This window comes from Macaca thibetana, chromosome X, assembly GCF_024542745.1.
Source record: "Macaca thibetana thibetana isolate TM-01 chromosome X, ASM2454274v1, whole genome shotgun sequence".
Taxonomy (NCBI): Eukaryota; Metazoa; Chordata; class Mammalia; order Primates; family Cercopithecidae; genus Macaca; species Macaca thibetana.
The window spans coordinates 62,077,197-62,102,902 of NC_065598.1; the positions used below are offsets into that span (position 1 = coordinate 62,077,197).

Here is a 25,706-nt window from a genome sequence, read left to right on the forward strand (position 1 = left end):
GGAAGAATCATCTAGGTGGACCTGGCAGGATGACATGTTGGGTAAGGGAAGCCAGGGGAGTACTGTTTAATCAGGTATTCACTGTGCCTCACTGGACTTACCAGTGGAGTGAAGTAGGAGTGGCATGTGTGGGAAGGGAAAAGACCAAAAAAGCAAAAGTGACATACATACTCTCAGGGGCCCCAGGCTTCTTAACTAGTCTCACTTTAATTACTTTTAGTAGTTCCTACCATACTGTGAGAGAAGACCAACATGACTGAAGTTGCTGTTATGATTATTTATTGAGCACCAGAAGAGAGTCAGAACATTAGACTTACAGTGTAGGAGCAGAACTGAACCCTGGTCTGTGAAATGACAATTTCAATTAAAAGCTGTCTGGCCCTGAAGAAAGAGAAATGATCCTGGATACAATTGGTCCTCTGAGCTGGCAGAGCTGAGCCTCCCTCTGGTCTTCTGGTGGCAAGATGCCAAAGTTGAATAGTGTCTGTAGGCATGATGACCAAGTCCCAGTGCTATGGGCATCTTCCTTCTGGTATTTAGAGAGGAGTACCAGAAGCCCCCAGCAGAGATACTAGAAGGGCACAGGGCCAAATCCAGCAGCTGGCTTACTTGAGATGCATCTGGCAAATTCTAAGGCAAAGCCAGTGACTCCCAGGGGCCCCAGTGTTGGCAGGGCAGACACTTTGGGCTACCCAGGAAGATATGTAGCAGGGAAGAAGGCCATGCAGAAGGCAAGGACTGAATAGACAATTATGTCAGCAGATCCTGGCCTAGTGGGGCATTTTTAACAGGCAGTCTTGCCCTCAGTGGCCAGAAACTCATAATCCAGAGGAACTGTGTCCAGTAGGTGGGCGTAGTCGCCATTGATCTGGGCGATGATCTGGTACTCCTGTCCTATGCAGGGCTCATCAGAGTAGTTGTTGCCTAGATTCTGAGAAGCTGGTTCATCACTGGGGCAGCCACTTGCGAAGATGGCCACCTTCATGGTATCTCCAGAGTCGTTGGCCTCTCTGGCATGTACCCTATGGCCCAAGAGCCCACCACCCATAAGAAGGGGCTTGGGGCTGGTGTCCTGGTTTCCCACCCTTCTGCCTGAATTCTTGCCAATTAATTCACAGGATCCTGCCACCCAGGGATTCTGGAAGCAGAAGGCAGATGGATCTAAATTATCCTTTGTGTTCAGGGGGCCACAACAACCTCAGGAGGTGCCTGAGAGAGGGAAGACAGCTATGTCCTGACTCTGAAGGCCTCTGGCCTTAGGACTGGGTCTGTGCCACACCCCCCTTCCTCCATGTTTCCTGCCAGTAATCAAAATTGAGGGCAAGGACGGGTAAAAATGGAAGAGGAGAGGCTTTCTTACCTGGCCGCTTCATAGACATGCTCTAGAAAAGAAGGAGGAATCATGTCAAAAGTTTTCAGGGCAAGTGGACAAAGGTCAAGCATGGATCCCGGGTACCAGTCAAAAGATGAGGGAAGGGTACAGAGGAGGGGATTTTAATATGTCTCAGCTTTCCAACACCTGGTAGGTATTGGGGAGATGAATTGAAACACAGAGATGCAAATTTATCAGGTAAAGGAAGGGGAAGCACATATGGTCACTATCCCTTTTGTCATCTTGGACTCAGGATATTGGGCTGGAGCAGTTTCTGGGTATGGGTTTAGGGAGGGCACTGGAACTGGACCTGCTCTTTACCCAGGAATCTCCCCCAAGGATCCCCAGAGAGTCCTTGTGGGAAACTTGACTGTAAGGCTGGATACCAGGAAGAAGGGGCTGGATTAGCCTGATGCTGATGACCATGACCCAAGCCACTCCCAAATGCACTCATTCCCACCACATACCCAGGAAAAACCATGGTATTGGTCACTATTGCCCCCTAGAGTCTGTGGAGGAGGAGTGTCCTATATTCCGTACAGGTTCAAAGGCTTAGGTTAGTGCAAAGACAGATGTTTCTTGGTACTGCCCTCTAGGTGCTTATAATTTTTCGGGGATGCAACTGGAAATTCAAGCATTAAATGACAACAAAGTAAACAAGAGAAGCCACAGGAATTCTGCCTTATGGTAGAACCCTGCATTTCTGTGTCTTGCCTCCCCCATTGGCCTATGAGCACCTGTACTGCAAGGGTCGTGACTTTTTCATCTTAATATGCCCAGCACCTGTCACACAATAGGTGCTCAGTAATTATGTTAAATTAAATTGATGCCCTGAGGCCGTCTCCCTTATAGAAAGATAGGAAAGAGGAATTTTTGGAAATGAGACTAGGTATAAGGAAGTGGTGGGTGTTGAGAAAATTGGCTAGAGCCACATCACAGAGAGCCTGGAATAGAATGCTGCATTTTGACCTATATCCCCTGGGCCATAAGAAACCATGGAAGGTTTTTGAGAGAGAAACAATTTAATGTGGTTACCGTTTATGCCTAGCCTCATCAAGACTATATGAGAATACTTTCATTTTAGTGCCCCTGGGGTTTGTGGTCATGTGAGGCATCTGCTATCAAGTTCAGCCTCATGGTGCTAGCCATGCTAACTGGCAAAAGCCAGAGCTTATAATTAAAACCTGGGAGGAGATATTCAAGGCTCTCTTCTGATGGTGGAAATCCATCAGACCCATGGTAGTAACCAGGCTATTTTGGAGTAAGAGATAGTACAGAGAATAAGACAAACTGATGTTAGGCAAAATGACTAGCGCACTGGGCATTGAGAGATAGCTAGTTTTTTTTGTTGTTTTTTGTTTTTTTTTCCTTTTAGAAACAAGCATCCCAAGTTTTTTTCCTCCTTGGTTGGTTCATAGTTTTTAAATGGCCCTGACAACTGTGCTGTCATTATGCCACTTCCATGCTTGAAAAAATTGGTAATTTTTAGTACCCTTGCAAGGCCTGGTGAAGAAAGTCCAAATTATTTAACCTGGCGTTTAAGGCCTTCTATAATCAGGAATAAACTTTCCTTTCCCACTGTACTTCTCTGTTGCCCATCTACAGAAGTTTTCTTTATTGATGATCCCACTCCCAGTTGTCTTTTAGGCCCTTACAACTTTGCTGATGTAGTTCTCTCTTCCTGAAATATTGTCTCCTTACAACTTGTTTTCATCCTCCAAAATGTGGTCTAAGATATTATTCCTTCTGAAATCCCTTGCTAATTACTCAAGCCTTAAATGACTCTCTTCTCCTCTGGATCCCTTTAGCATTGATTATCTTCTCTAGTTTTTGAGCTTATAGCCTCTATTGCTATATATTGTTATTGATAAATTCCATGTTTCTACCTTGAATCTCCTAAATAAATTGTAAGCAACTCGAGGGCAGGGATTGTGACTTCTCTTTCTCTTGCATCATTACAAGGTGACTCATTAGAAAGATGGCTGTACTTGACTGAGTACAAAAGCCTAGTGCTTTTAGTTCCATAAGTCTTATGCCATTGTTTGCTTGAACATCTGTCTCCCTGCACCCCCACCTTCACTCCCAAACTAGGCTGGGAGCTTCTTGAAGTGCCTAACACAATGCCTGATACAGAATTTAGGCTCAAGTATACTGACAGAAAGAACAAAGGAGCCAAAGCCACCTTCTCATATTCATGACTAACCTTGTTGGGATGTCTTCCGACAGAGCATGATATAGGCCATGGTAAAAACCACCATACAGCACAAAGAGATGATGAGGATGATGGCAAAGATAGGCAGGCTCTTTCCTAGATGGTAAAACAAGATCAAGTGGTATTTGGTTGAAAATAAGGCCAGAAACAAAAACTCTAAGGAATAACCCAGACTAGGCCAAGCCTTTTTCTTTTTCATTTTCCATATTCTCCTAACCTTCTTAGCTAGCCAGAGAGAAAAACCTCCAGGCTCATGAGAAAAACTTGAGAAAGGATGCCATGTGTAAATAGGTTCTTAGAGACTCAACGGTGGGCTGATTGGCCTGGGCATTTGAGCTAGTTGTCCATGCTTTCTATAGGGCCAAGACAGAAGGTTTTCACCTTCCTTTAGAAAAAAGAAAATAATATTCTGACTTTCCAACTTCATCAAAAATGCTACATACCTTATTAAGATTCTGATCAGTTACTTCTAGCCACAAAGATTCTTCCCATCACACTCTCTGGTCAAGTCCCCAGCTTCCTTCTTTATCAAAACATATTTCCACTGAGCCACTTGAGACACATACTCCCATTATGCTTAAAAGCTGAAAGAATCAACTGAACTGGGCTTCCAGTCCTAGATCTCTTATTTACTTGCTATATGACTATGGTAGGCAGAATAATGGTCCTCTAAATATATTCACATCTACATTCCTGGAACCTGTCAGTATGTTAGTTTACATAGTAAAAAGGAATAGAGATTTGAGAATGCCACATTGTTAGTTTTGAAAATGGAGGAAGGGGGCCATGAGCCAAGGAATGTGGGTAGCTTCTATAAGCCAGAAAAGACAAGGAAATTAATTCTGCTCCAAACCCTCCAAAAGGAACACAGCCTTGCTGACTGATATTTTGATTTTAGCTCAATGATAATTGTGTCAGACTTATTTCCAGTAGTGGAAGATAATATATTTACGCTGTTTTAAGATACTAGGTTTGGGTAAGTTTTTACAGCAGCCATGGAAAAATGAATACAGTGACCTTAGACAAAACTTAGTTTTGTTACTAGGCCTTAGTTGCCTCATAAGTTCAATGAAAAGATTGAATGATGTCTAGTGCACTTTTAGCTATAATATTCTGAATCTAAGAAGCTAGGTCAGGTGATAGAGAGGTGTAAGGAAAGGAACCTCAGTGTACTTAGGATTTGTTGCTGCAACTGGCTTGTTTTCATGAGACTCTAAGATATCGTGTCCTAGGAATCCAGTATTTGTGGTCCTCAGAGTGTCTTGTTGGAACTGAGAGAACTCAAGTTATAAGCTGGTACAAATCGAAGAAATATTCTCTTTTGAAGAGAGTCAAGTCCTAAAAACTTGGTAGAGAAAATAGGGTGCAGACCTAATATCTAAGAACTTTGACTTTGCCCAAGGTTATTTTCTCATTTTTCCAAACCAACTCCCTATGAGGCATTTTCTAACTTCTATTCTCCCAAGAGATGTTCTTTTGGGACAGGAATGGAGCTATGGAAGTCTTGAAGCCAAAGATGGCAATGCAAATGTGGCACATAAAACAGGTTTGAGTGCTGCCCAGAGATAGCCAAAAAGCTCTACAATCAGGAAAGGAGAGGTACAAAGAACATTTGGAAGTCCACTCTCAATTATACACAGGCAGAGAATGAGTACCAGGAGTGATAGTTATCAAACTATTTAATTCCAACCAATCACAACAGATGCCTACTGTAGACTTGGAGTCTTAGAGATTCTTTGGTATACCTTTTGTTGCATGACCATGGGAGTGGTCTAGAGAGTTCTGAGGAATGGGACAAGGCGGCCCCAGGTAATAATGGAGGGTTCAGGGGTTAAGGGGAGCAGCTAATTATCAACTGGTGTGAGAGTGTTCTATTATTTCAACAGTCAATGTAGTCATGTCAATGCACACCACCTGACTATCAGATGCAGGTGAAACACAAAAGATTTATCTGGGATTTGATTCTCTGAGACCCTGACTTGGGAATATTCAAGGCCTTGGAGGAATCAGAAATCAGCTTCAAGTGGCTTGAAGAGCCCTGGTTAAGAGCTCAAGCAATGACGCTCTGCCATTATCCTTACCTGGCTGAGGTCATGATGTCATAATGTCCCTATCCCTATTTCTTGCTCAGAATGTTTGGAAAGTATATTACTATGGCAACAGAGAACTAAATAAAGGACAGATTTATCACTTCCCTTAACCTCACTCTGACTTCACTCATCCCTGGATCTGTATCTCTCTCTCTACATCCCACCCACCTTACCCATCCTCAGTGTCCTTGACCATTGCTTGGCACATAGCAGGTAATGACTTGCAGAGTTCAATCCTGTAGAACAGTGTGCATAATGGAAAGTTTTGGTCACAAAGCTTAGAGTCAAGAAGAAAAGATAGAAATCCTGACAATATTCTTACCTGGCCCAGCACTGGTTGCTCCAAGGTAGCCATCCATGTCAGTGGTCCAGTCCCAGGATTGCTTCACTGTAGATGTTGCTATGAATATAGAAAATAGGGTCAGAGATCTCTCTTCTATCAAAAAGCTGAGAGGTAAGAGATGGTTGCAAAGGTTGGAGTCCTTCTCTGGCCATTTGTGCTCTACTTTCCAGAGTGCCTGGCCATGTTATCAACCACTAGTACCATGAGATGAGGCATCTTTGTTTCTTACTTAGGTGTGGGCAGTGAGAAGAAGTCCCATAGAGGGGAGGTAATATACCCAAAGTCACACAGCAAGTCAAACTAGGAGCAGAATAGAATTTGGTGTTCTCCTTTTTTGTATTTCCAATGGGAGTATTCTAACTCTCTCTTTCCTTTTGCCTCAGAAGTTTTCACAAAAAAAGAGTATATATTCATCATTGTTACCTTTCTTTTGTTTCCATTCCTTTACTGCTATGTTCTTGCTGAGGAACCAATTGACTATTTATTAGCCATTCAATGGCATTGTGATTCCTTCCTTGGCTACCATGACACCATTTTGGACCTCTACTACTTCCTCAAACAATAGTAAAACTCACCTTTCAAGGGGTGTCTCATGGTTGTAGGTGCCTCAGTCTTGGTCTTGAGTAGTTTTGAGGAGTCTGCAAGGAAAAGGGAACCGATTCAAGGGATCTTGTACCCTTGGGTGAATAGTTTAATGCCCTAGGGAAAGAGGAAGTAAGTAAAGGCCATTCAGTTCCATACTTGGACCTGTCTCTTCTGTCATGACGCTGGTAAGTTCTGTGTTGCTTGTTCAGCTTTCATACATCAATCAAGGACAGAGTTTTAAACCCAGGATTAATAGATCTGGAAGTAACTTGTATTTAGAGTTCAGAGGGTGAGTCAACTTGGATGGGAAAATATATTTTATTTTTTACTAACTTCTAACTGAGACCTAGTAGTTAATTCTCTTGAGAGAAACTTGGCAAGTATCACAAAGAAGGTGGCAATGGGTGACATCAGTGAAAATGGTGGCATAATAACCTCCAGAAATTTACCTTTTAACAACATCAGTGAAATAATGCAAAATTTGACACAATCAACTTTTTTTTTAGAATTTTGCAAAATAGCCAAAGGTTTGCAGCACCTTAGGGAGAATTTATGGAAGAAAAATATTCCAGTTTTGGTAAGAACAGCAAGCTTTATGTTGTTTTAACTTATCCTCGTCCCCTTACCCCTTCTACTTCAGAGGTAATATTGAACATACAACCTCATTCCAGGTGCTGGAGTGGGCCCAACAAACTTCATTTTTTAACAATTGCCATTATTTGGCCTGTCTGGTGGTTCCCTGAAAGACCTGACTCAAAAGACTTGTTTTATTGGTAACCCAGTGCTAAGAGCCTCTCCCCAGGGATGGGGTAGCATTTGTCACACAGCTGCCTGAGGCAATGGATAATAGGTGAGAAAAACAAACAAACAAACAAAAACTAACCAAAATAGCCTTAAAAACGGTTGAGGAATAAGATTTCCCTAGGGATTTTGAAGAGTTCTGACACAGTTCTGGGAAACTAGAAGGCCACACACAAGCACAGGGCCATGTACCTGCTCAGGAAAGACATGAGAAAACCATAAGCTCCTCCCTCCTGCTAGCAGGGGAAACAGCATGCTCCGTTTTAGATGTGGAGAAACATATTAGTAGATAAAGCTGGACAGGTAGGCTGAAAACAGACTGAAAGAGTTTGGGCTTTGTTCTTTGGTTGGAAGGATCCATGGGGGGTAACAGAAGGTTACACCTTTTGAGAAAAGTTTACTTCCTTTTGAGAAAGGAAGCAAAAATTGTTCAGCCTCTTTTTTTGGAAATAATTCTGACAACAGTGTGGTAGGATTTTCAAAGATGAGGCAATAGCATATTTTGCCCATTCATTAACAAATACAATATTCGTCTAGTGTCTAGTGTCTTCTTTGTGCCAAATACTTTGCTGGGCTCTGGAGAACAGTCATGAAGTAGATAGGTAGAATTCTGCACTCTTGAATTTTATAATCTAGCGACATAAAATATATACTCAATAAATATTGAATAAGTTGATGATTTCATAAGAATGAATGGACATGGGGAGAGCATTTAGAAGATGATTGAAATTGTTTTTTAAAAGAGAATATGAGACCATGAGGGTATAGGAAGAGAAAGAAAGATCCTAATAAGATACATGATTCAGTAGGTGAATTCACAGCACTTGGTAATCTTGATGATTATTTGACCATGCGAGTTAAAAGATAAGGAGGAGTCAAAGATACTGCTGTGTTTTCTAACAGGTTTGAGGAACAGGTTTGGTGAGTAAAAGGTACATTCAGTTTTGAACAAGCTGAGATTAGAAATGAAGCTGTCCAGAAGGTAACTAGACACTGGGATTTAGCAGTCAGGAAAAAAAAATTACAGATAATATTATGGTTTGAGAGTCATCAGCCTACAGGTGATATTTGAAGCCACAGAAGTAAATAAAATCTCCTGATAATATAGAAATACATGCAGAGATGAATAAGAATTGAGTCTTTGAGAACATTTACAATTAAGGAGTGAATGAAAAAAGAGCCAACAAAGGTGTCTCAGAAGGATCATTCAGGAAGGTCTTAGATGGCCAACAGGGACCACTGTCACAGAGATGTTGAGGAGGAAAAGTATGAATGCAGAGGCCTTGGGATTTGGTGATACAGAGGTTAATGATGACCCCAAATTACAAAGTTATGTGTGGTGAATGAATTGAGAGGTTCAGCTGGTGGAAGCTACCTTCATGAGAAGGTTGGTAGTGACCATAGGAGAGATTAGGTGGCAGATGGAGAAAAAAATTTTTTAAAAATAATATATATATATATGTATGTATTAGGCTTGCATACTGACATATATACATATATTATGCATGCATATATATTTGACTTAGGTAGAGGATAAAGGGTATTGCAGGGCATTGGAGTAGCTGATGTTGAGTTCAGGAGGAGGGGCTTGTTGTGGAGAGGAGCAAAGCATACCTTACTCTGAGCCAAGAGGAAATGGATAGGGAAATATCAAGGCAGAGAGGAGGGTAGTTGATAAAATTCACATCTGAAGAGGGCCTGGACCTTCTTACAGAGGAAGGAAGTTACCTTATCTTTTAGGAGTGGGGCTGGGGGCCTTAAATAAGGTAGAAATGTTCTGAAAAGCTGCTACGAGGAATGAGACAAAGATAAGCAAATAGATAGACACACAGTATGAGGGCAGGCAGTGGATGTCGCAGAGCATCAAATTAAAGTGGAGTCAATTCATATCTGTGTTTTGTTTTGTTTGTCAGCAAAGCTCAGCAGTCCAAGAATATGAGCAAAAGCAGGGCCTCCAGAGTCCTTCTAGAACTAAAGAACAGTGCAGAGTGAGGTGGAAGGGTGAAGGGCTGAGAGTTCCATAGGGCAGAGGTGAAACAGGGAGTCAGACTCAGGGGACAAGGTTGGCTGGACAGGGAGGCAGGTAGAGGTAGCCAGGAAAGATTACCTTGGCTCACAGAGCAGGGAAGAGTGGAAGGCTGAGAATAACTTCCCTGAGCCTCAGTTTTCTTATCTATCAGTAGGGGGCAATGGCGAGCACTGCTTAACAGCACTGTGATAAGCATTGACTGTGAGAAGGAATAGGCAGGCGGGTTTACTGTGAGCAAGTTCTTGCCTAGATGGTCTGAGAAGTAACTCACAGAAAGGCGAGAATGTTCAGTTAGTCTCTTTATGAAGTATGCATTCTTGGGCTTTCTGGTCATGCCCTGCCCTCTCTGCTTGACCAAACTGTCAGCTCTTAGAGAACTGGGACACTGTTCATATAACTGTTTCAGGGTGGACCACTCCTGTTCCTCCCCAAACTAACAAACCATGATCTACAGCACACACATCCTCACTACAGCTTAACTTTGGGAAACAAATTCCTCCAGGCAAACACAAGAGTCTCAAACCAACATCAGTCTCCTAGCCCAAATGGTAATAAGCCATTTGGGCTAGCTTTACGTCCTCTCCTTATACAGATCTATCCTCAGAAGACAATAATTTTCAGATGGTTCTGAGGGCAATTCCCTAAAATCAGTTAGTTTCCAACATGTTTTGGGCAATGGTAATCTTGTTGGAGTGTCTTTCTTTCCAAGGATATCTCTTGAAAGCTAAGAAAACTCATCTGGACATATCACTGCTGGACTCTTCATTTAAGCCTCAGCTTACAGTGTTTATATGCATAGTTCGTAGTGCTCCCAGGACAGTGCTGTTAGAAATAGTCAAATCTTGATGAACCAGAACCCATTTTCAAGGATACTTCAACCAGAACTTGTATTTGGCTTTACAATGAAGTGGGGGAGGGAAGTTAAAAGAAAGCATGTAAATATATTAGATCAAGCCTAATCAAACAAGCAAAACAATAACCAAACAAACAGAACACACAAACAAACAAAAAACAACAGCTTTCGAAGGGTGCCCAGGATCTAATATAGATTCAACCATGAGAAACAATCAGACATAGTAGAAAGAGCATGAAATCTGAGTGCAAATCCAGATTTATACTTCCTTGCTGTGAGACCACGGGCAAGTAGATTACCCTTTCTGACTCTATTTCCTCTTCTGTAAAGTAAAAGTAATGATAACTATCTCATGGGACAGTTGTGGCGATTCAATGAGAAAATATGTGTCAAGTTCTTGTACTTTGTGTCTGGCAAATACAATGTGCTAGTAAATCTCACTCTTTCCTTCACTGTCTTTATCTACTTAACCTATGGCATGACGGGCAATGTCTCTATCCCTGTTGTCCCCAGTCCCATTTTTTTTTTTAATTTGGGATTGTACAACCATTGCCTGCTTGGGACCCTGTTCTCCCAATTCTTCTTTTGCATAAGGGCACATTTTGAGTGTCTTTGGTTCAAACTGGTCTGTTAAGATGCTCACCAGGAAAGAGGGCCACTCACCTTTGACCACAAACTTCACAATGTCGCTGCGCTGCTCAGAGCCAACTCGGCCCTTGGCAGCACAGAAATAGGAGCCCGAGTCAGCTACCATCGCAGGCTTGAAAAGTAAGGTACTTAAGGTTGCTACTTTGATGGGTTCCTGGTTATTAGTCTGTTCCTTATACCAAATATAACTGATGGGAGGAGAACCCCGAGCCTGGCATTGAAGGCTAATCCTCATTCCCTGGGGCACTGTGAAGCCATAACCGCTGCCAGTTGTCACTGTGGGCTTGGAGACAGAGACTGTGAAGAAAAGACAAGACAGGAAACTCTGGGCAGTCATAAGGATATGGGACCACAAGGCCGAATCACTCTTGTTGGGCATAAGGGCATGCATATATCTGCAACTGGAACTAAAGGGGGCTTCTGACTTTGGAGGAAATAGGAAGGAAAGGGTAATACAAACAAAATGGCTTCCTTTGAAGGTAGGTACTTTTTGGTATTACCTGGGATTTTGGAATATTTGGAAGTAAAAATCAACTGACCTTTAAAAATAATGTAGTTTGTTCTGGGGCTCAAGTTTTGAGTTTTGCAGTTGCGGGTTTTCAGGGCCAGACCTTTGTAAAATTGTCCACCAAGCAAACTTATCCTGGCTAACCTCTGCCTCCCTTTCCCCAGAGCTTCTCTATCAGCATCTATCTACAAATTAAATATACTGATTTTTGAGTTGTAAATCCCAGAACCCAAGCAGGGTAACTAGGCTATGGATGCTGGCATTTCTGGGACACTTGAAGGGATACAGATTTGCAGGTCAGGAACCGTTCCCAGCACTTCTTAAATTTAACCATGGGAATGCTAACCCTAATAATTCTTTGCCTGTCCACTTTCTCTGATAAGCACATATACCTGTGGAGAGCCTCTGTATAGATAAACAAAGGCCTCTGGGGTTTTCAGGAGTTTCTAGAATTACATCCACTATTGATTCATTGATTATCAGTACTTTCTAACCCCCATAGTGACTCACGTTTCTGGACACGGAGCTCAGTAATCTTATCTCTCACTACTTGGTTGCCATCAGGAGTCTGCCAGGTGACTTCACACGTGTAGTGGCTCTGGTCATCCATCTCCAGGGTGCTCAATTGGAGGGATACATCTCCTGGAACCTTTTGGTTCACATGCAGGCGGCCCTGGTACTTTGCCTGCTGGATATGGTCTCCAGAAGAGTCACGTAGGAAGATGGTGACAGGGTCTGAGCCACGTTGTACCAGCCACTTCACCAAGACTTGGGTGTAGCCTTGCAGGGGGCCATAGGTGCAAGGAATATTCACATCCCCTTTCCAAGGTCCTGTTATGCTCTCTGGCACTTCCAGGATGGGACGGCCTGAAGAAGCAGAACAGAGGAAAGAAGCAAACGTAGATTGCATACCTATCTGGCAACTAAGGTGGCAGCGACAGACCTCAAAAGGTTTCTGAGAAAAAACACTCAACTTTCTTTCTATCACACTTTTGTGTACCTGTGCCCTTTTGCTCTTTGTCAGCCTTCTCGTCAATCAGAACCAGTCTTCAGAATGAAAGCCTTTAACATTGTTTAGATTTGTGAGTTTCAAGCCCTTTTTTATGTTACTGTCTTGCTATGGAGGTGATCCTAGGTAAGTCAACTTTCTACCATGGAAGATTAATTTACTTCATCTATAATGTAGAGAGTTTGGATGGTAGATGCCCTAGATATTCTATCAACTCTGTCATTCTGCAAATCCATGAAAAAAATTTCTTTTCACATTTTCCAAAAGAGATGTGGAAGCAAAAATGCTAAGCATTTGGGTCTGGACTATTTCATTTTGTGTAAATATGCACCTGGAGAAAAGTGTAGGCTTTTGAGATCAGCAAGAAAGGGCCCTCTGCCCTGTTATTTTCTCTTGTTCCCTTAGAAATACTCAGTGACTGGGGTCCCAACCCTAAGCTGTTCTCTGAAAGACAGGAAAAAGGAAATACTGAGGGTAGAACCAGGTGAGAGGAAGAAGTCTGGATATACATTTCTGTTTAACAAAATCATTAGTTATTGTTAAATTTGAAACCTTCACTTTGTAAACCTGACTTTTTTTCCCCGATTTCTTTTGTTTATTTTCCTTTTGATTTCTCTTAGTTCCTAGCAAGGATACATAGGAAAATTTCATCCCGAGGGGGAAAAGATTGCATCCAATCTTGGTCTAGAAAGGAAAAGGTTCTGAGTGAAATCCTGAAGCTGGCTGTAGTGGGGATGGTGATAGAAGCAATGGGAGATTGCTCCTTGGCGTGCTTGAGAAGGAAACACTTAGGGGTAGGGATGGGGCTGGGGGAAGGAGGTGGGGATGTTGAAACAACCATTGCCTCCCATCAGAATTTTCCATCCATAAGCTCTTATTTTGAAGATTTTTTTGTTTTATTTAACTGGGGCCAGGAGTGTGGGGTGGGTATATTTAGGCAATATATTCATGTCTCTCCTAAGAGAGGTGGTTTCAAAGATATGAGATATTACTATTCAGTCATATTTATTCAAAAGCTTTTAATTGAGCCTAGAATTCCCAGTATTCAGTCAAGCAAATGGAAGATGACATCTTTGGGATGGGTTGAGTGTATGCTTTCTAACTCCCAGAATGTACTGTCCAGCATCATGGCTTCTGTTAATAGAGATACTAAAGTCAAGCCTCTAGCCTGTGCCCTCACCAGGGACTCTTAGGATATCAATAGCAAATTTTACTCAAGAAAAAACCTTTGAGTAGAAAAGAATAAATAAACATAAGTCCATGTTGCTAGATCCACTACATACTTCCTGGAATGCTTCAAATTTGGCAGAGAGCAGAACGCAGACCTACAAATGGGAATACAAGAGGGGCAGATTTTGGTTAGCCCTATTTTCCTAATTCTATTTCTTTTTATGATATTCTTTTCTGCCTTCCACATCGCAGAAGGGATGGTTTGCCTTACAATGGCCTTTGTGATTAATCAGAGCTATCTATGGATGAATTAAGCTGTCTGGGGGAGTTCTAGGCTTTGTTTGGGTCTTAGCATTGCTCTTTAAGGTCCCTTCTAATCTTAGGTGGTCCAGTGCTAATAGACTATAATAGAAATAGAAGTTATATAATTATATGTTCCAGCTGGCAGTAAATTTTCACCAGGTAGTGGGTTTCACTGTGCTATAGACAGTTCACACCTCCATGTGATTGCAGATGTAGCTTTTCATTATCATCGACACACATGCCCATGCATATTTTTGGCCACATGCAAGCACAAATATACCATCCTTAAACCCCATGAAAACTATCTAAGCCTCTTGGTTTAATAGGCTATTTCCCATTAATCTTCCTCTGGACTTTCCCAATGTCCCTCCTCTTCTCTGAAAAGCACTCTCACATTCCCCTCTTGGGCAACAAAGCAGCATTCTGCTGTGAGGACATCTGGAGCAGTTGAAAATGCCTTTGTCTATGCATATGCATGTCTTCCTTCTGACCTTAGGGGAGCTACAAGGCCTGGCTTGTGTTTTCCCTCCCTGGGAATTTGCTGGAAATTCTCACAAAGCTCAGTGTGGCCTATCAAAAAAATTGCTAGCTAGTTTCAATTTCTCAGTTTTGAAAATCACTTCTGGAAGTAGGTCAGGCTTGACTCCTCCGTCTCAGAATGAATAGGACAGAGTTTGTAACTAGACGTCCCAAAATGGCATGTTTTTCCTCCTTTTACTTATTTTTCTTTTCCTCTCCCTTCTTCCTCCTTTATTTCTTCCACTCTTTCTTCCATTATGCTTCTGTTCCTTTTTGTTCCTTCTCCTTTTTCTTATTCTTATCTCCTCTTCCTCCTCCTGCTTCATTAGTTGCATAGTGACTGGATTATAGGTACAGGGCATCACAAGAAAAATGACATTGTACTATTCCTCATGTTATTTGATCTCCAAAGTGAAGTAAACCACAATACCACTGACTTTTACCTTCTACCTTTCCTTGTAATTTTCTTAGAATCAAGTAGGAGCCCCTAATGAGAGCAGGAGGGTAATGAAGGACTGTATGATGTAGTAGGAATACCACTGATGTAAGCGCAAGGTCTGCCTTACCGCATATCTCTCTGTGTGACCTTGGGTAAAATACCAAACCTATCTGAACCTCAGGTCATTATCAGTAAAGTGGAAACAATAATAAAGATTCTATAGAGAATAATTGTGAAGGTTAAATGAGTTCATACATGTGAAAGCACCTAGCATGTGGCTGGCATTCAGTGGGTGCTGGATAAATGACAGTCTTGTCCCATGCCCTAAGTGAAACTTGTTGTAGTTGTCTTAAATTATTCCGATCCTATAGCAGTCTTCAATATGTCATTCCCTGGATAAACAGATTCATTAGGTTGGAACGTTGTCAGATTTAATATTGACATGAAGGAGAAGTCATCATATGGTAAGGTAAGGAACCACTCTCTCCTGTCTGAGACAATCTACTGAATTATGGGCAGGTACTAGGTTGTCTGTGGGTTGTAGGGCAGCCAGAGAGGAAACAACAGCCTGTGTCTCCAATAACAGGGCTGTCTTAGCAACCAATGTAAAATGTTGGCCAAATTAAACAATACTCCTGGTTTTCCTGGAAGATTGGGTATGAAAAATCCATTTCGGGAAACCCCCCACCTCCTGGCAGAACACTGTGCCCATTATGGATACCTTAAAACCACCAAATGGCAAGCCACTTGGTATAACAGGGGTTGAGGTACAAAAGAGGATAGAATTTGGAGTCTTCTGGAATGCCATAGCTGGAAGAGCTTTTAGAAATCACTTAGTTACATTCCCTTATGGTACATATGAGTAAGCTGAAACCCAGAGATAGGAAGATGCTTACTCAAAGTCACATGGATAGCAAGGTCAAAGCTAGGCCTAGAGGCCTAGAATACAGGTTTTCAGAAGCCACACTGCTTTCTTACCTTCTTAAATTATTAAACCATCAGTCACAATAGAAACCAGCAACCTCTTACTTGGGCCTACCTGACATGGCTTCTGGATGTTATCTCAGGGTTAGATATTATCCCATGATTGTCTGAAAAAAAATATGCCCCCATCTGCCAGCTGCTTTCTGAAAAATCTTTCCCATAATGCCTGAGCTTTGCTCTCCTCCCTCAGGAAATGTTTGTATTTCCTCCAAATATTGGCCTTCTTCAGGGGAAAGACCAGCACTGGATACCGACTCAAGGAGCTTTGTTGGGGGAGGATTTGGCTTGAGAAAGAGGGAACAGTATTGAGCTTATTGTGGTCCTGGGTCCCAGTCTTATAAAAGCAAATGTCTGACGCCTGTGTAATGGCACTGAAGAAAAGAAAGGCTGAATTTACTAGGTGTGTGCTCCTTTATAAGACCCATTCTAGGTCTCTTTCTGAATCTCCTTCCTCCCGTCATCACAAAGAGGGTGACATTTTCCATGTCTCTATCCCATTCCCCCACATGACTGGGTTCTCTCCCTTTCCTGGAATGCCTCCTGGATAGAGGATTAGCTTATATAATAGATGTTTATAAAATGTTTCTGAAATGTTTAAAATGTGTATGAAATGTGAAGATTAGAACTTTTAAAATTTTGATTATCTTGACATATCTCTTAGCCCCACAGGAAGAGGCTAGCAACTTATTCTGGCCCCTACAGGCTTTTTAGCAGTGAAGTTGCAGTCCCACAGAGCTGTCCAGTTGAGAAACCCCTTTGAGGCCAGTCAAGTCAACCTCCTCACTGTACAGATGGGCTGGGAACAATGAGGTCCAGGGAGAAGGAAGGTATTATTTACAGCTCAGCATAACCTGAGCCTCAGGTCTATAGTGTAAGATTCTATATACAAATGGAAGGCCTGCTTCCAGGTCTAGAAAAGCTCATAGGCTGGGGAAGGAACAAGACACATGAGTATTCTCTCCTCTCTCTCTCTCTCTCTCTCTCTCTCTCTCTCTCTCTCACACACACACACACACACACACACACGCACACAAACACAGGATTTAAATTTAACATTTCTAAAATGCTCCCTCAAGCCCCAGGCTTGAGCCCTAGCTCACACCAACAGACTTGGAGAAGGTAGAGAGATACATTATAAAGCTTACTAGAGAATGGAAATATGGTAGTTATAGAAAGAAAAATATTTTTTCAGGAGTATTAACTCTGCCACTAATGCTCTTTGGCTTGGGGGCAAATTATTTTTTCTTTTGGTTGACTTAATTCAGAGTCTTTTCTAACTCTGAGGTTCCAGAGTCTGATGGGTCACAGAGCCCCAGGATAGGGTAATCTAATCAGAGTCAGCTATGGAAAGCTGGATTCTTTCTGACCTCACAAGTGACACCAAACTAACACCTATCCAGCCTTTTTCTCTAGGGATGATAGGGAAGCAGAAAAAAACCCCTTTACCCTATATTGGATCTCACTTAGCTGTTACCCAGGTTTAGTTTCCTGAAAATCCATCTCACTTCTCAGGAGTGTAAATGAGGATGGAGCTTCCCAAGCTCCAAGGAAATAATGTGACTATGGAATAGTCCATCCTCCTTTGGGATTTGTATCCAACCCGTAAATAGCCCAGACAAATTGAGCCATGTCTATAGGGAAGTGAGTTAGCCCAGGAATGTGTAAAAAACTGAGTCCTATGAAGACCAGTTGAAAAAGCTGGAGCTGTTCAGCTTGGAGGAGAGAAGAGTCAAGGAGATATAGTACTTGTCTTCAGGCCTTTGAAGGGCTATCACAGGGCAAGGAAGTATCTATGTTCTGTGTAGCCCCAAGAAGCAAAGCTGGGGCTTTTGGATGGAAGTCAGAGGGAACTGAATTTAGTTCAACACAAATAATAACTTTCTAACAGTTGGAGCTGCTCCTGGATAGACTAGATGGTCTGCGGAGGTAGTGAACAGTGAAATCTCAATCACTACTGAATGTTTCTGAGCACTTATTCATGACAATGAAGGGTGGTATAGGTTACTTCTACAATCCTATCCAACTCTTAGAAAACACTCCTTCTTCAGGGGCTATATATTTTAACAGAGACCAAAGCTTGGAAGCAGAGGGGTTAAGTCTAATGGTAGAATTTTAGATGAGAGACACAGATGGAGGAAAAATTCGGGTGTCACTGGGAGCCTTCTTGATGCCCCTGAGATACAAGCCCTAGAAAATCATGCAGATGTTTTCCAAGAGAAAAATCCTTTTTCAATTTCTGCCCAAACTTGCCTTCTGACTTCTTCAGCAGACTTCAACTACGTCCGTCCCTTTTGCTCAAGGCTGAGAGAACCTGCAGAGTTTGGTTGAGAACACTCACCTGCCCAGCAGGAATAGGCTTTCCTTAGTAGACCTTAAACACCAACCCCCTAGCCTTTTGCCTAAGCCAGCAATGGCAGCCAGGACCCCACTTTCTGCCTTACCATAAGTGTCCACTGTTAGGTGCCCCAGGAGTAGCAGGCCCAGTAAGATCCCCATCACAGCCAGAGCCATTTCTGTCCTTTCTTCCAGCCTCCAGCTACCAAAGAGGCTCAAACTTCTGGTGGCCACCAGTGTCTTTGTGTGTTTACTTCCCCTCCTTCCCTATATCTCTCACTCAAACTCCTAGTCCCATCACACTTTCCCCTTCCTTCCCTATTTCAGCACAGGTCATGTGGGGTGCCCCCCTTCCCCCACTTTCCTGGCGTTGGAGGTTCCAGGGTGAGTGAAGCAATTCTTCTCTCCTGCTAGGGTATTGACTTGACTTTTCCTGGAGCCAATGGGGCTCTCTGGTCTTTGATCTCCCAGGCTGTATTTATTTTGAGTCTCCTCCACAAGACTCAGAGGTTGTGGGGGTGACCTTTGGGATGAGTCTTCTCACTTCAGTATGGGAGTGTTTTCCTTTGTGGTGAGCCCAGGGAGAAGGAAACAACTTTGCTGGCCTATTCAATTTTCATCAGTTGTACTGTTAACCCTTGCCTGTGCAGCCTATGCAAACGGACAGGGTGTTGGGTCTGGTGTGCCTTTGGGCTTAAGAGTACAACAGCTTAGTGTATTAAAGGGCTTTCTACACATCAAAGCTTGAATAATTGGCAAGCCAATGGATAAGGCTGTTATGGGTGAATATGCCTCATATCTCATATTGGGGAAGCTCTGAATCACTTTCTACAATGGCTCCACCTCTCTGGTGGTAAGGGAGAATTCATTTTCATTAATATTCTCTATGCTTTTTCATAAGGAATTTATTTATTATTTACTTCTTTTAAGGGAAAGTTAAGCCCAGACTCCAGTGCAGCAGCCCATTAGTAGTACGCTCTATTAGGTCAAATTTTTCATTGACTTCCAATTGGTACAAGCCCTTAACCTACAATAGAGTGATATTATGCCTCCTAGCAAAGCTCAACTGCTCCAGAAATTGCTCCTCTTCACAGGCTCCAGAGTGACTGTAATTTCATCAGCAGTCTAACTAGGTTTGGCACTGCCCTTTGTCTACTAAGCTTTGAAACTATAAGCACTTTCAAAAGCACAAATACATCCAAAAAATTCATACTGCACTGTAAGTAGCATCTAAGCTTAGTTTACTTTTTGATTGGAGGGATAGGAAAGGCCTTGGTCAGGGGAGGGAGGAGTTTGTGCAGAGATGGGGAGTGGGAATATAAAGAAACATACTTGCCAAGGGGTGGCTGCATACAGATGATTTGGAGCTTGCACGGGCTAAGGAGACATTCCAGCATTTCAGGACCCATTATTACATGAAATTCTATCAATCACCTCTGCCTCTAGGGCCCAATCCCCCTTGACTTGTTGTTCCTTGTTTTTTCAGTACTGCACTCATTCCATCTCGCTGGAACTTTTAGCCATTTTTTCCCAAGAGGATTCTCACTCAGGAAACCCTGAACTTTGGAGAACATTCCTTTGATATTTTTCAACCAACACCCTATCACCACTACCACCACCACCACCACCCCCAACACACACACACCACTCCCCTTCCCCACTAAAAAGCCTACAGAACTGGTGTCAATTTTTGCCTGGCCAGGTGATTGTGTATATTTTGAGCTGCCCCTTGCATTTTGTTAGGACCTCCTGGATCTGAAGGTAAAGAAATGTCCTGGGGAGTATGCACAACATTACTTCAAGACTGGGAAAGACTTCCAGTCTTGCAGTAGGCTCAGTAGCCCTCTTGATTAGTAAAAGAATTGGACGAGAAGTCAGAAACCTGGAAGTAAGCCTGGCTCTGTGTCTACTTCATTCTGAGGCCTTGAACAAGTCAAATATCTCTGAACCTCAGCTTCCCTAATTGTAACATGAACATAATTAGACTTAATGCTTGTATCTTCTCAGATTTATAAAAATCAAACTATACTATACATACACTAACAACTATATAATGATAGTTGCTATTTAAAATCTTTTACTCTTCCAGTCACTAAATTAAGCACCTTGCATGGGTTATTTCCCTTGCAATCCCTCGGGTGGGTATTATTGTATGTACACTTGTATCTCTCTCTACCACACTGTACTCCCTTATGCTACTTTTCTTTTTCGTTGTAGAGCCCACCACTACTTGACATATTGTATATTTACTGTCTTACTTGTTTGTTTTCCATCTCCAGAATGTAAGACTGGAGTGTAAGGTTTCTGAAGGCAGGAATTTTTGTATGTCCTGTTCATTGTTGTATTTCCAGTGCCTAACATATAAGACACTCAATAAATATTTGTTGAATGAATGAATTCAATAAAACTCCGTTTTACAAATGTGTCTAAAACCCAGAATAGTGAAATCGCTTACTTGTATAGAGGGTGCCTAGACAAGATTCAAACTCCTATCTATGTGCCTCCAGAAATGATACTGTTAAGTAACACACTATTCTGCTTCATTGATACCTTTAATGACCACTTCTACAACAGTTCCAGATTTTCTATGGATGTTGTGAGGGAGAGAAAAGAAATGTTAGATATGGTCCCTGCATAAGTGAGATTTTAGTGTAAAGGAAAAACAAACACATATGAACACACTAATACAAGGTGAATTCTTAACTGTAAAACTTCTGGTTTGGGCAGTATTTAGTGAAGGCAATAGTAGCGTGGGAAGGCTTCCCAGGTAAAGTGATACTAAAACTACCATTTGTAGAACTCCTGCTCTGTGTTGTGCACATTATCCCTAGGCCTTACCTCACAAGGAAGGCATTATGAATAACCTTTCCTTATTGAGAGAACTGAGATCTGGAGGTACTGTGGAACCTGCCCATGGTCACACAACTGATAAATGACAGAAGTACAACTTACCATCCAAGTTGGTGTTTCAAAAAATTGTACCTTTGATCCTCCATGCACCAGGGCATGAGCCAGAAAAGATGAAGTGGTTGAAGAGGAGAGAGATGGGTAGTTACTTTAATTCAGGGAGTCCACCTTTTTCTTATTTTCAAACTCTGTGCTTCATGAGATGATAGCGTGCATGTGGTAAGAGTTCACAGGTTGTGGGTGAGCAGCAGAGAAAACGACTCACACCCTTTGGGGTCGAGTATTCAGAGGTCACTGTGACTGTATGTCTATTTCTACCCCCATAGGCCATCTTTCTAGACAAAGGTTGAAAGGTCAGATTGGAGAAATTTATCAATGTGTAAACATTATCTGAGACCCTCCTGTGTGTATGTGCACCTTGGGCTTACTGAGCTGGAGGGAAGCAGTGGTACAAAGAGGAAATCCACACAGGCCCTGCTCAAGGACACACACACACCCACACCCACCCACACACACACACCTATAAATACCACAAATAAACATAAATGCACAGATACATATGGTCACACTTTTGCGTATAGCTATACATATGTATATAATATGGCCTTAAGCACAAACATGAGCACATTGATGCACAATACACAAAATATACACACAGAGACATGTAAGCACATGGGACACAGGCACACAAAATATTCAGGCAAACACACAAATATACATAGACTTGCACATAGACCTGAGAAAACAAGCAATGAAACACAGATTCATACACTCAATCTGGACATAGGCAGATAATACATGCACATAAGCATATGAACATTTAAATAAAAACACAGATATAACATACATATACAGAGAAATACACATATAAACATCAACCTAAAGATACATAGAAGGATAAACATGAGGGTTTAGAAGAAAACTAACAATAACAGACCTTACATATTAAGGGACAAAGGAATGGCAGAAACTCTTTTGTGCAATGGGAGTTCAGAGGTGGTAGCAATCCCTATGGACTTCAGTGGTTTAGGAAAGCTTTCTAGAGGAGCTGGAGTGTGGACTTGGATGTGAGATTTGGTTAGCATTGGACAGACAAAGAGGATGGGGAAAAATTCCAGGCAAGTAGTAGGGAAAGAGCCAAAGTCCACAGACAATCAAAGGCAAGAATGATTCTGATGAACAGGGAGAGTCAGTTGGACTCTAGCTTGGTGTATATTTAGAAAGGCAGGAGAAGAAAAAGCTAAACCAGGTTGTGGAGGGTCTTGAAAAGAAGACCAAGATGCCTAGACTTGATCTTAAAGACTTATGTGGGAGCTGTAGAAGGTTCTATAGTGAAATAGGGGCCTGCTGCGGTTGAAAGCAGTTTCTTAGGACCAAATCTGTTTGCAGAATATCAATGGAATAGGATGGGGAAATTGGAAGCAGAAAAATGAGAGACTAATTAGACTATTGGTTGTATAATGCAATGGAAAGAGAATGGGAATAGGCATTAGGAGACCTGGGTTCATTCACCTCTCTAGGTCTCAGTGCTCCCATCTATACTCTAAAGGTGTCATACTCACCAGTGGATTCTCAACTTATGTTCTTGGGATCCCTAGGAGTTCTGTAGCAGGGAAGAGGAAGGGAACAGAGAGAAATTGAGGTGACTGAATTTCAACCAATGGTGTACTTAAATTCCATTTAAGTACTTAAACGGCCAACTTAATTCTTTAATAACTTAAATGGCCAACTTAAATTCTAAGAGCTGATTTTGTGAATTTATTCCTAACTCTGTCTTTAGTGACATTGTGTTGGTAGTTTGAAAGAAGCCATGATGAAGATATTTACAAGACCCTAGATGTAAGACCAGGCACATAATAGGTATTGAATAAATGCATATTATGCACTTTTGATGTTTCTGACACTGTTCTAGGTCCTGGGGGATATAGTAGTAAAGAAACAGACATGAAACTTAAATTTTAGTAGAAAGAAAAAAGTTTAAGAAACAACCAAACAAATATGAAAATGAAAATCAATAATTATATAATTATATATTATGTGGCTCAGACATGATGTACCAGTAACATAAACACTGAATCTTGCTCTCACCACCAACATTGTCTATAAATAGTTTATTTATTAATAATAAATTGGGAAATATGAAGACAGGAAATACTCATATGTGGATGTGCAGGATTTGGGTGAATAGAGGTGAGGGAGTGAATTAGAGCTAAATTCTTAAGAATGACAATAGCAATATGAGCATGTTTTTCAGAGTTATGAAGTCAACCCTTGGCAAAAAAAAAAAAAAATAGCTAACAAAGTTGAAAATGATTGTCTTGGGGAAAGGGAAATATTTTAACAAGCTTCATAGAAAGATCTGATTTTCTTGACTATGTCTATCTAACTAACAAATATGTATATTGTATATAATATGTCAAATGGTGATGAGTACCATGAAGTAAAATAAAGCAGGGCTATGGGATAGAGAGTGTTAGAGTGTGATAGGCAGAGTACTGAACCCCCAAAGATGTGTTCATACTAATCCCCAGAACCTGTGAATAAGTTAAGTTACATGGCAAAGGAGTATTAAATTTGCAGATGGAGTTAAGGTTGCGAATCAACCAACCTTAATGTAGGGAGATTATTTTGGATTATCCAGGTGGGTCCACTGTAATCACAAGAGTCCTTAAAAGTGGAAAAGGGAGGAAGAGGAGTCAGTTAGGTAGGGGGAAATGTGACTATGGGAGAAAGGCACAAATAGGTGCAACACTGCTAACTTTGAAAATGGAGGAAGGGAAACATGTGCCAAGGAAAAGGGGTGACCTCTAGAAGCTTGAGAAGGCAAAGAAATGGATTCTCCCCTAGACCCTACAGAAAGGAATGCAGTCCTCTGACATCTTCATTGTAGCTCAATACGATTCATAGCAGACTTCTCACCTCCAGGACTGTATGATGATTAATTTATGTTGTGTTAAGCCAGTAAAGTTGTTCTAATTTGTTATGACAGTGATGTAACACTAATACAGAGAGTAATGAGATAGCATGTATTCTCAGAGGAAGTAATATTTGAACAGACCTGAATGAAATATGAGAGTAGGCTTAGCAGATATCTGGGGAAAGATAACTCCAGGCATGGAGGACTGCAAGTGCAAAGACCTTGAGACAAGAACATGCCTAGAATGTTCAAAGAGGTGTGTTTGGAGCAGAGGGAGTGAAGGAGAAAATCGGGAGAAGATAAGATGAGAATAGAAAAGGGTGAGGGAGAGTGTAGTATGCAGGGTCTTGTAGGGCATGTAAATGATTTTAACTTTTATTCTGAGATAAGGAACAATTGGAGGGATCTGAACAGGAGGATGACATAATCTTAACTATGTTTTAAAAGTATTGTCCTTGCTTCTCTATTGTAGACTATAGATGAGGAAGGGTAGAAGCAGGGAAACCAGTCTGGATTTGCAACAAATAGTAAATGCAGGACAGTGACAGTGAAATCAGAATATAAGGGGGTGGATGCCAGAGACTGTGGAAAGAAGAGTAGCTAGGTTTTGATTATGTGGCAGAGTGAATCATGGCTAAGTGGAAAGCATGGATACTACTCATGCTGTAGATATGGTTGGCCTGGGCAACAATAAGGCCATAAACAGAGCTCAGAAAGTTTCAAGGAGAGGGGTTATTTTTAGCAGAAGATAGTTTCAGACTAGCCATGTGGAAACAGAGGTGATGGAATTCCTGCAGTGAGATGTCCTCATAGAGTGAAGAAGGTAGGACTGGAGTTCAGGGGAGATCATGCCTAGAGGGAGAACTTTGACAATCATTTATAGACATGTGATGGTGAAGCCATGGGAGAATGTCATATCCCTCAGTATAGGAGAGTGCAGAAAGAAGCAGGTATCTAAGGATGGAGAGCTGAGAGTTCTATGCTGCACCCAACTCTCTCCTTCATCACCAATTCTAGATCCATACTTAAAATAACAGAAAGTCAGAGCCTAGAGGGCCCTTTGAGACCACAATGAGTCCTCTTCCTTCACCTCAACTTCACAGGGGGAAAGAAAATGAAGCTCAGTGATGGAATGGAATGTGTTTAATGATACACAGTGAAGATCAGTGGCAGAGGTAGGACTAGAACCCAGACTACCTTTATTTACATCACACTGCCACTCGTGCTGCTACATCCTCTAATTATGCAGGTTCTAAGAAATTACCCTAAAAAAATGCATTTGGGAGAGGTCATTTTTAGACTGGACAGAGTGGAGCTGCTTTGTCTTTACTGAGCCCTAGTTGCTCTCTCTGAAGTGTAAGGCTAATAGTATTAGTCAACTAAAACAACCACTAGTATGCTTGAAAATCAAATTGGGATCCATTGGTTACATGCATGTATACAGAATGGAAAACAAACAAAAAATAAACTATATGCCACCACCCTTATTTTTGATTGAACAATAAGAAACAGTGTTTTCTGAGCTCTGGTTTTTAAGGTGACAGAAAAAGAGGAAGTGAGACAGTTGTGGCTGTGAGTGGGTGGATGTGATACATAAACTGAAAAAATTTTGTCATTTTCCTACTTCCACCCACTCTACCTACTGACTTGGAGAGTTGAACAAGGAACAGCCTAGGAAGACCC

The 25,706-nt window shown here is 41.7% G+C and overlaps 1 protein-coding gene across 4 annotated transcripts; it reads right to left on the reverse strand.

Moving 5' to 3' along the window:
* Window positions 1–262: 262 nt before the first annotated feature.
* On the reverse strand, window positions 263–18,483 carry VSIG4 (V-set and immunoglobulin domain containing 4). 4 transcript variants are annotated; one of them, XM_050776947.1, is made up of 8 exons: window positions 18,307–18,483; window positions 11,952–12,308; window positions 10,949–11,230; window positions 6,593–6,655; window positions 5,997–6,074; window positions 3,576–3,680; window positions 1,361–1,382; window positions 263–931 (listed from the first exon to the last, which is right to left on the reverse strand). In XM_050776947.1, exons 1-8 carry the CDS (start codon window positions 18,374–18,376, stop codon window positions 925–927), a joined length of 984 nt encoding a protein of 327 aa, XP_050632904.1. In that variant the 5' UTR covers window positions 18,377–18,483; the 3' UTR covers window positions 263–924. The 4 variants fall into 4 exon arrangements, with proteins under 4 accessions (XP_050632904.1, XP_050632902.1, XP_050632905.1 ...); XM_050776945.1 differs by having other exon boundaries at window positions 263–1,022; XM_050776946.1 differs by lacking the exon at window positions 263–931 and adding an exon at window positions 1,039–1,138.
* Window positions 18,484–25,706: the final 7,223 nt, after the last annotated feature.